At 37.5% G+C, this 11,295-nt stretch overlaps 2 protein-coding genes across 2 annotated transcripts; one reads left to right on the forward strand and one right to left on the reverse strand.

Moving 5' to 3' along the window:
* Positions 1 to 1,698: 1,698 nt before the first annotated feature.
* LOC141596162 (uncharacterized) lies at positions 1,699 to 4,131 on the reverse strand. The gene is made up of 2 exons (XM_074416253.1): positions 3,981 to 4,131; positions 1,699 to 2,719 (listed from the first exon to the last, which is right to left on the reverse strand). Exon 2 carries the CDS (start codon positions 2,702 to 2,704, stop codon positions 1,982 to 1,984), a length of 723 nt encoding a protein of 240 aa, XP_074272354.1. The 5' UTR covers positions 2,705 to 2,719; positions 3,981 to 4,131; the 3' UTR covers positions 1,699 to 1,981.
* A 1,610-nt stretch (positions 4,132 to 5,741) lies between these two features.
* LOC141596166 (23 kDa jasmonate-induced protein-like) lies at positions 5,742 to 11,093 on the forward strand. The gene is made up of 2 exons (XM_074416258.1): positions 5,742 to 6,290; positions 10,750 to 11,093. The coding sequence occupies exons 1-2, from the start codon at positions 5,838 to 5,840 to the stop codon at positions 10,936 to 10,938; spliced, it is 642 nt and encodes a 213-aa protein (XP_074272359.1). The 5' UTR covers positions 5,742 to 5,837; the 3' UTR covers positions 10,939 to 11,093.
* Positions 11,094 to 11,295: the final 202 nt, after the last annotated feature.

An 11,295-nucleotide genomic window follows, 5' to 3' on the forward strand; every position in this document is an offset into this window, starting at 1 on the left:
GCCAGATCATTACGGGTTTCTCAAATTTTCGGGTCTTTTCGAGTTTACGGGTCTGTTTCGGGTCAAGCGGGTCGAGTCATATTCTGGTCAATGATTAAGCGAGAAAAAGGCATTTCAAGTCTTTTGGGTTAAATTAAAGTTATGTTTTGTCAGGTCATTTTTGGGTCGGGTCTGTTACGGGTCTATGAAAGCTCGGGTTGGGTCAATTCGGGCTTCTGGAGTCATTTGGGTGCGGCAGTTCGGTTCGATTTCGGATCTCATGTCAGCCTTATCGGATCGGGTCAATCGAATCGGGTTGATTTTGTCAGGTCTAAACCGAACCATTAACTTTGTCATGCAAATGGAACCATTTGGGTTCTAAATTTTAGAAAACCGGTGGATTGAACCTCACCGTTTCTCTAAAAACCAAGAAAAAAAATGAAAATATCAAATAAACTGCCCAGTTTATCATATCAAATAAACCGAACCCGAGGCAACTTGATCTATTCGTCATATCTAGTTTTGGGTATGTTGGTCGAGTTAGGATATTTCGGGTTGGGTTATTTTCAGGTCAATGCTTAAACCTTCGTTTGGCAGTGCACTTTAGGTACTTTATTTGCTTGAAATAGCTTTTTTGCCAAGAAAATATAGGTGCTTTATCTTGTTTTTTTTTTTTGGTCAATCGAAGCGCGCACTTAAGTCGCATTACAATAGGTGCTTTATCTTGTTTAGCACTTTAGAGTGCGGCAACTATCTTATTTGGTTTAAAAAGTTACCTGAAATGAAATGCTATCTCACGTAGCATTTGATGAGGATTGAGGTAGTATTTGAGAGAGAAGGTACTAATATATGGATTATTAATGTGTGTCCTAACCCTTTTTTTGTTTACCTCTTTTACCCTTAAATTTTTCACTTTTTGTCTAACTTAATTTTTTTTTTTTGTGTATGAGTTTAATAGAGAACTAATTTTATATTCATAAAGTACATTTTTCGCCGATATATTGTTAGGGATTTTTTTATATTTTACCTAATCGTGATATATTAATTATTGTTCTCATTCTCTTTGAAACATGTTGGAGACTTGTGTAAAAATATTGAAAAGACTATATTGTGAGTTTATGACATTATTACTAACAGACAACAACAATAACACAAGAATAGTAGTAAAAACATATAAGCGATAGCAATAATAAACCATCTTCTTTTACGTCATTTGGTCAAATATCAGCTAGCTTTTCAGCTAGTTTCCAAACAATTTTAATAAAAATCAGCTACTTTATCGGCTCTTAATTTTCAGCTATTTTTTCAGTAGTTTTGTCAAAAAGAGCCTAAATAGAAAAAAGTATGTTTTGAATTATCACCGTTTATGTTTTGTGAGGTAGTTTATTTTTATAATTGATTCTTCATATTATCGCAAATAATATAAAGTATGATTTCAAATTAGTAATTTCAAGACTTTTTTAATCCACTGGAATTATGTTTTGTCGGGTTATTTTTTTTATGTTGGGTGGTTTCGGATCGGGTCATTTCAAGTCGGGCCGCTCGGGTCATGTGTTAGGGATAGGTCAGGTCAATTTGGTTTCGGGTCACATTTTGGATATTATAGTTCGAGCCAGCCATTTTGGATTGATCAATCAGATCGGGTTGATTTTGTCAGGTCTAGTGACGTAATTTGTTTTGATGAGGAAGAAGAAGGAACAATATGACAATAAAAATATATTTGGTGTAATGTAAAACACATTCATATAATAATGAGTAAATGAACTATTTAAGAACTATAGAGCACAATTACTTTCATACAAAAGTTACAAGCTCAAAATGAAATTCATGACATACTAAAACTTATCATGTGATCCTAAACAAATATGACATGAACTTCGCAATTTAAAAGATCATTAAAATTGGCTTAAATTCATCTTCAAAACAAATCTCATTCCTTTTCCTGCTCAACATTTGATAAATACCTCAATCGTTTTTCGCAAAACCATTCCGGATTAACTACTCACTCCAAGATACGCTGTTTGAACAATGATACATTCCCAACCAATCTTTTCATATCGTTCTCATTCCGAACATCCAGACCTTCAAGCTCCCGAGCAAGCATTTCAAAGTCTTTCGCAATCATACTAACCCATTTCGTTCGTGACCGACATTTCCCAACACATTGCAAACCTATGTTAATTCCATACTTAACATGAACCAGAATGTCTTTAGCAATGTCCGCCTTGATTAATTCACCTCCTTGATTTCCTTGACTCGTCTTGATTAATTCACTTTCATGATTTCCACAGAACTTCTTCCTTAAGTTAATAAATTTCGCATAAGCAACCTCGATTTCATCTTCAAGCTCCTTAACAAGGCCACTCCAGTTCTTTGGCAACCAGATTTTTAGTCGTTCCATGGTCTTGTCAATGGCCTGCCTTAAACAATCATGTGCGACTTTGGAGTTCACGGCCTGTGGGCCTTCGACCTCCACGTGACATTGCTCCGCCTCCGTGATTTCACTCCATTTTTTGCTTCGAGCATTGAAATCATTGCATCTTTTGAGTAGGCTAACAACTTTGTCATTAGCGTCGTTGCATTCTTTGAGGTAATTGGCATAGGCGAGTTCAGAATTAAAGCCATCCATGAAAGCCGCTTCTTGGTTATACACTGTTTTGGCGAGTTTTCCTAGTTCAGAATCCTCCATTATCATCTCTATATCGCCCACTTCTCTATTGACCATTATTATTCGGTATGCCTACAGTTACCAATTATCCGCATTTAGGTAAGTATTAATTATGCAACATTTAGCCTGGTGGCTAAACCATATGGCTGACATTACTCTCCTCCAATAACATCATCAGAGCCTTAATCCCAAAATGATTTGGGGTCGGCTGACATGAATCATCCTTTAGAACCGTGCATGGGTGAGGCGGTGGGCACACCTCAAAATGCGAACAAAATAGAAAAGAAAAAATGAAAAATAAAAGGGAGTGTGAAACATAATACAAGGTGAAAGTTGGTTGTAGCCTCGTAGGTGGAGATGGCCAACAACTCAACAAGGTTGGTCATCCCAGCCCAACTCAGCGGTCGGGTCCGGTCCCCACTCCCCATCAGTGGTGGATTAAGGAAGGGGAAGCTAGAAGGACAGTCGCCTCAACGGCAACATTTGACTCTGCCACCGGTACTTATACTTGGCAAAACAGTCAACCAGACCAGGTTTGGGTGTTGTTTGAGTTAATTTTGTCGAGTCTACGGGTACTCCATACTCCTAATCCATCTGACTTGAACCTAGACCTTGCAAACGGGTCAAATGTGTCGGGTTTAGGTCAAGTCAGTTTGGATTGGGTCATTTTCGAGTTTGACTTAACATAAGTCATATCAGGTCGCGTCAGGTCATTTCAGGACTATAAAATTGTACTCTCTTCGTCTCGATCAATAGTTATCTATTACTTTTTGCACAAAGATTAAGAAAATAACTATCGATAAATTTGGACCACACAAATCACTTAACCCACATGCAAATGGTCCACAAAAGATTACCAAAAACAGAAATAAATATCAATGATACACCCAAAAATGGAAATAGATAACTATTGACTAGGACGGAGGGAATATCAATAACTAAATAAATATTCGGGTCAAGTCATGTTGGTTCTTGTTAACTCGGGTATTGTTTGGGTTGGGTTATTCGGGCCAAGTCAATTTTGCCGGGTCGAAGTTGAACAACACAACCCAGCCTAAACGCCACCCTGCATCCGGTCCGGCCTTTTTGGAAAGTTTCCGACAGAAAACCAACCCTACCGGCCTCAACCACATATGGATTCGGTCTTAAGAAATTCCGCTTCATAAGTTGAAAAACGTTAATCGCAATTCTTCCGATTATTATAGCTCAATAAATTAAAAGACAAACATAAGATATTTATCCCTAATATATAGCTGCAAGAATTGTAAATTGAGTAATATTTACAGGAAAACAAAATTGAAAATCCTAGCTTAATACAAGTAAAGGAACTTACAAGTGCAAATGGTAATCCGATGTAAGATTCTCGACCCCTTAATTTTGAACTTTTGATCAGTTGGAGAAGAGCCCAAAAGGCTGACTATATCTAGAGTCAATACATGCCAATAATTTAGACTTGGCTAAGTCGGATATATTCAAGCTCGGTTATCATCCGATTTTTAGTTGAATTCGCCAGGTTCGGTTCGGTTCGGTTCGATTCGGATTTGGTCGGGTTTCGGGTATTTTAAGTTATCCGTATCAAATGTTTGATTGGATATCAATTCCGCTACTTCGATCGGTTTTTCGGATTTGGGTTCATTTTGCCACGTCTAGACAACATCACTAGTTGATTTACTCCCTCGGTCCCGGTCAGGGGCGGACCCAGGAGTTATTTTTTGGTGTAGCAAAGAAAAATATAATGCTAAAAAACAATTAACACGACTCAATTTTATGTATTCTTTATAGAGTGTATATAAAACTATCTTTTAAATTACAATTCTTTGCTATTTCTTTCACGTAGAACTTCTGCAAATTATTTATTTTACTTATAGATTATGGTATCTTGATAATATATTAAAAATAGCTTAACCTCTAAATACAAAATAATTTAAGTTTATGAAAAAAAAAAGAAAGAAGCAAACAAACAATTAGAAAATCACATACAGACATACTAATCACAAATCGACAAATAACTGAGCAAAATGATTGTCTAATTTAAAATTTGCCCTTTGATCAATTTCAATAAAATTTCTACATGTTCTTTATCATTTTTTTCTTTGATAATTTTGGAGCAAAAAACAATTAATAAGATAACAAAGATTTAGAGGGTTAGTTGGAACTTTGAAGCATGGAGTAATTAAGATGATATGTAGATTAATGGAGTAAATGAGATATAAATAGGGTGTCATTAATAGTAATATATTGTACTAATATACTATGGGAATTGTGATTTAAATAAGATTATAGTGGGGAAGAATGATTACGTGAGACATAATGTCATCTAATGACTAATTAATACATACTTTATGGTGTAGCAAATCTTCGTTTTCTCATTAATTTTTTGGGTTTTGGTGTAGCAATTGCTACACAACCGCCCCTGGTCCCGGTCATTTGTTGTCTTATTCTATTTTTGGACGTCTCAGTCAATTGTTCTTCTTTCTATTTCAAGAACAAATTTGATGTGCAATTTGATCATTCACACTTAATTTGTTTCACTTGTCATTTAATAATTTACTCTCTCCTTTTTTCTTATCTTTGTGCAAAAATCAAAGGCCAACAATTGACCGGAATGAAGGAAGTATATCTGACGAATATCCACACATTTTGAATTTCAAAGATTCATATCTGGATCAGTAAAGGCCCAATATGTTAAGAAAACCATAATATGATCAATGTGTCTCATTGTACATAGACCTGGTAAACGGATCATTCAGTTCGGTTTTAGATTAGGTTAAATCGGTTCGATTTAAATGGGTTGACCTTAGTTTCGGTTTTAATTCGATTTTGACCGGATTCATTTCAGTTAGCCACTTTATTCGTTTTGTGCTATTTCACATATCTAAATAAATGAAGAAAATTAGACATTGGTTTATAGGTGTAAAAGTGACAAATTTTAACGTGTGTCTCACAATCATCTGTGTCGGACACAAATAAACTGATTAAGAGGAGTGTCTGTCTTACCTAGTCCAAAAGTCCATCTCCCTTTCCACCTTTCTTATTCCATTTTTCTACTTCCTTTCTTTCCTTCCAACGACTAGCTATTCATCTTTGAAACTTTCATAGACGAACCTTTCACAAAACTCATCCAACAACAACAAAAATTACAAACTCACCATCAATTAATTATCTCCAAAATTCCCTAAAAAACTCAAATATGAACCCATTTGGTGCACCCATAACCAACGCAACCTTAGCACCTATGAAACGATACCGAGGCAAAACAATAACACAAGAAGATAGAGCAAGAGAAGCAATGAGATTAATACAAGCGGGTAACAAAAACATGAATGCTCTTAACCATGCTTTGAGCCTTAAGGCGGATTATGGAGACGGGGTTAGTACTCTAATTCTTATATATAACGCGTCAGGGGATACATTAGAGATTGTTGAAGACCAAAAGATGGATTGGCTTGGTAGTGTGTATAAGGAAGAACCACCAAGAACGTTTGAAAATGGTCAATGGCTCGGGTTCGTACATGTGCACCCGACTAGCCAGAGCCTTGGCTCGAAAGGGGCTCGAGTTTTTCGAGGGAAGACTGTTGATGGACAAGTTTGTGACTATATGGTCGCTTGGTGTGCACCTTGGCATAGAAAATATGACAATTCGGTATGTTTTATTTTATGTTTTTTTCCAAAAAAAAAAAAAAAAAAAAATTGTTTGTACTCAGTTCGGGCTTAATTATTGTTCAAGTCAATTAATCCGAAACGAATATATGACCAAAACCTCACACGAAATTAATGATTTAATAACTGGCTTTGAATCGACTTGGATTTAGATGAGCTCGGCTGTGAAGAATCTTGATAAATTTCATATCTGAGTGTTCCACATTGATAAAAGGAGAGAGAGTCTAACATTTTAGTGTAAAAATTAAGGGACTACTCCCTTAGAGTGGAGCTAATAAGATATAAATAGATATAATAATTGAGGTCTTAACCATCATCAGTGACATTTCTCACGAGGGGTTCATCTGCACCCCCTTTCCCCAAAAACAATTACGGAGTACTCCCTCCCAGTCAAAATAAACTTCCCTATTTCTTTTTCCGTCTATTCACAATAACCTCCCTATTTCCTTTTTTGGTAAGTGTGTGTGGTCCAAATTTAATTGTATGGTGGGGTAGTGTATTTGTGTGGTTGAAATTTAATTATATGGTGGGGTAGTGTGTTTCCTTAATATTTGTGCCAAAATGAAATGGGAGGTTTATTGTGAATGGGAAGGAGTATAATTTTGTTTAGTAAGGGAGCACATAAATTATATGGATCTAGTCTCTAGTGGAGGTTAAGAATATTTTTTAGTTAGAGCCTTAAGAGAGTTAGAGATCATGGATTCCATTTTTGTATTAAATAATTTTAATTTTATCCAATATCATATCACCATACATTTTGTTTAACTAAACAAAAATTTTTTTTTCAAAAAACTCGATATTTTCATTGTTTAAAAATTTTACACACCTCAATATATCAAATTCTAGAATCGCTTCTGATCATCTTAAGCAAAAAGCAAACGTAATTTTCAATTTTACGCACCCCGTATGTAGGGAGAAAAGTATCATATACTGAAATCCCTTGCTAGGGTTAGTGTTATTCACATCATTATATAGGAAGTATACAATATTGTTAGAGGATTACATTCCTTATAATTAGGAGATATATGCTAACTAAATTAGGTAAAAGAGATATTTACTAGACTAACTAATATATACAATATATATATCTAACACACCCCCGCAGTTGGAGCGGTAGGAGCACGGACGCTCAAACTGGATCGAAAACGCTCAAACAAATAACGCGGTAAACCCTTTGTGAAAATATCAGCTTACTGGTATTCAGATGGCACATGTAAGACGCGAACTTCACCAATACGAACCTTATCACGAACGAAATGTATATCAAGTTCCACATGCTATATCTCGCGTCATTTATAGAATGAATTTTACTCGAATTAAGAGGAGAGGAGAGCATACCGGAGTCGGAGACCAAATGAGATGAAGCGCCCGTATCCATGTACCACGGGTCCATTTGATGTTGGACCGAGAGAGCTTGAAAAGCTTGCGTTAAGTCCGTTGGTTGCGAGGGCTCACTGTCGAGCATATAGGCCTAACCCATAGGACGAGTTCGCTGTTGGCCTCGACCAAAAACTCGTGGCTGCTGCTGTGACATTGGATACGGCCACGAATTGCCCAACCCGGGTATGTGGGGTAAGGGCACGGTGGGGGGGTCCACGGGGATGGCCAACCATGGAGAGAAGGCCACGCATAAGGTGGTGGCAGTCCTTGGGGTGTCGCTTGTGGTGGCGCAACAGTGTTACTATGTGGCGTAGTACTATTATTATTGTTATTATTACGGTTATTATTATTGCGACGGCGATTGTAATTATTGTTATTATTATTTTGAGACGAGGACTGACGCGGGGGACCATGGGTGGCCTTGGGAGTGGGGTCAACCCACGGGGGTCGATCGGGAGCGCCGGGGGTCGCCAAAGCATGGCGGTGTCTTCTCTCTAGGACTTGCGGTGGAGTTCAAGATCTAGCATACTACGAGCCGTCTCAAAATTAGGAGACGATTGATTAATAAAAGATGCAACCGTATCATACTCACCGGGTAGGCCACGTACCAATTGAATAACAAGGCGAGCATCGGACACCGGAGCATCAACATCCTTAAGCATACCAGCGAGCTCCTTCAAGCGTTGACAGTATGCATCCAAAGATGGCATACTCTCGAGTCGGAGGCCATTGAACTCGGACTCAAGTGCAGCAGCGCGGGCCCCTTTGTTGTTGTTGAAGATATTTTCCACCCGGAGCCATGCTTCGCGAGCGGTCGATTCGTCTTCAAGAACCCGAGGCAGGAGATCGTCACTCATCGTCCCGTAAATCCATTGCAAAACGTGCGCATCTATCTTCTTCCAATCCGTGTATGTATCATCAGTCGAAGAGGAGGATGCTGGGGCCGGTGTACCGTCGATGTGAGCGAGTACATCGTACCCTTCAGCGTGAAGACGGAAAAGGCGAACCCATGTCGCATAGGTTACCTTGGTGCCGTCGAGGACGCGAACTTTGTTTTGGATATTGTTTACGGTGAATACAGGGTGAAGGTTGCTTTTGGAAGAGGGAGGAGGAGGAGGGGTATTAGCGTCGACAGTCATGGTGACAAATATCAGGGGCGAACCTAGAAATAAAATTTTGGGGTAGCGAATTTTTCTGATGTTGTTTTATACTTATGTTAAGGTGCATATTTAAAAAAATTGGGGTAGCAAAAGTCGATAATCTTAACCATTTTCCGGGTATTTGGGGTAGCGAGTGCTACCCTTTGCTACTATGTAGGTTCCCCCTGGTGACAATGGTGGTATCGAAATACCTCCGGGCGGCGCTAGGCTAGGATCGAGGGAGAAAATCGAGATTTTCACCAATGGAAGCCTGATACCATATCATATACTGAAATCCCTTGCTAGGGTTAGTGTTATTCACATCATTATATAGGAAGTATACAATATTGTTAGAGGATTACATTCCTTATAATTAGGAGATATGCTAACTAAATTAGGTAAAAGAGATATTTACTAGACTAACTAATATATACAATATATATATATCTAACAAAAAGCTCTCCTTACCTTAGCAGTTAGTCTTGCTTGTGACAGGCTAATCCCGTCACAAGCTTGTGACCTCTCACAAAAAGAGAGAGGGGATAAGGTGGGGCACCTCCATGTGCTTCCCACTCACCTCTCAATGGGCATTTTGTGAGAGAAAACGGTATCCGTCACAAGCTTGTGACGTATATCGCCCGTCTTCAATGAGATTTTGTGTTACCTTAGTTGGTTAGGACAAAGAGTTATAGGCAATTATTGAACACTCAACTAGAAAGAACAAGTGGAATTATTGATAAGACAAAACATACTTGACCCCAATATTTAATTATTTACATTGACGAAGTCTTAGGATTCAACATACACAAAATCTTGTTTGTGACGGAGGGTATCCGTCACAAACAAGAGACGGGTACCATATTGTCTCACAAAAAACCCATAGGGGGTGAGAGAAGGAGCACATGGGGTGGGTGCCCACCTTATCCCATCTACCCATTTCCACTCACAAAATACCCGTCGCAAGATCCGACCCGTCACAAGGGAGACCTACTGTTCAACATAAGCAAACATAATTTTCAATTTTGTATCTAGCAAAAGACTTAGAAAACTTCCATTTTTCAATTATTTTAACTCAAACAAATTATTTAAGATTTATCTCCGCCTAAATTTAGGGTAATTTTTCAACAATTTCTTTAACTCAAGACAAAATATCTGTGATTTGAATAAAATTAAAATATAAATCATGCCAGGTCGCTAACAATAGCCCACTAAAATGACCATCGCATTAATGTCATGCATGTTAAGAACAAGATTACAAGAGTTAACTCAAGTAATAAGAGTTGTCGTAGCTTATTCCAACGTGAAGTTAAGGGGTTCAATTTTTACTCACGATATAGTGCGCTTATTTGAACCCAAAAAAATAATCAATGTTAGGCGTGTTACAAAATTTAAAGACAAACTTTTCAAGGTGGCCCGGTGTATCACACTCGTGTTTAAATAACCAACTAAAGTTGTTTGGTATAAACGGTAAGGATTCCTATCTCTTAAAATATTGGTCAGGGATCAATTCCAGACTTCCGCGAGTGAAAAAAAAAAACATATTTGAGAGAGGTAAACCCTTTAAATTGTCTTTAGGATTCCGAAAAAGATTGTCCAAACTCCCAACTGCCGATCATAAATACTCCTAATCAACACAGAAAAACGCATTTGTGTTTAAATAAACAAATTCACAAATTCTTGTCTCATATGACCATTTTGGTCTGAAACAATAAGCCGGGATTTTATCATCATTTTATGGTCAAATCACAAATGTAACCCCAATGGTTCAGCCAATATTACATCTTATGGTGACTTGTTTTCCAGAAATAATCACATTTGACTATCAAATAGTTATAAAATTCCTTCTTATTATTTCAAATCAAAATAGTCCATTTAAAGGGAAACCAACTCAAACAAATTTGAGTATTTTTATTGTTTTGACAGGCTTATACAGAAGTCCGAGAGAAAGACTACTTCCCACAAGAATGGAATCATATAAAGACAAATCTACTTGAAAAGGCCAACAAAATAAGCAAAGATGAGAGACACCAATATTGTGTATCCACTGTTAGTATTGGAGGCCTTACTACTTGCGAATTTGTTGCCATACTCAACCACAAATTCACCCCATAGCTACATGGATAAAACTCATTTGTACCCGTCTCATTGACATCCCTATTAGTAACTTGTAACGATCAAAGATTATCAAAATGTGTGTATTTTCTGTTTGCAAATGTACCTCTAATTTGACACGCGTGCATGCAATAAGACATCGACTATTGAAATTATGCTCAAATGTTTCTCAAATTCTTGTTTCAGACGGTCACTTTTCATCTGAAGCTTCAAACTGGCATATGTGACAATTTTACAGTCAAGTGTAACTACAATGGTACATCTAGTGTTACAGCTTATGACAACTTGTTTTTCAATAGTGGTCACATATGATATGGCTGTAAAATGGTTACAAAATCCAGTCTTATTACTTCAGAC

This window comes from Silene latifolia, chromosome 8, assembly GCF_048544455.1.
Source record: "Silene latifolia isolate original U9 population chromosome 8, ASM4854445v1, whole genome shotgun sequence".
In the NCBI taxonomy this organism is placed as follows: domain Eukaryota; kingdom Viridiplantae; phylum Streptophyta; class Magnoliopsida; order Caryophyllales; family Caryophyllaceae; genus Silene; species Silene latifolia.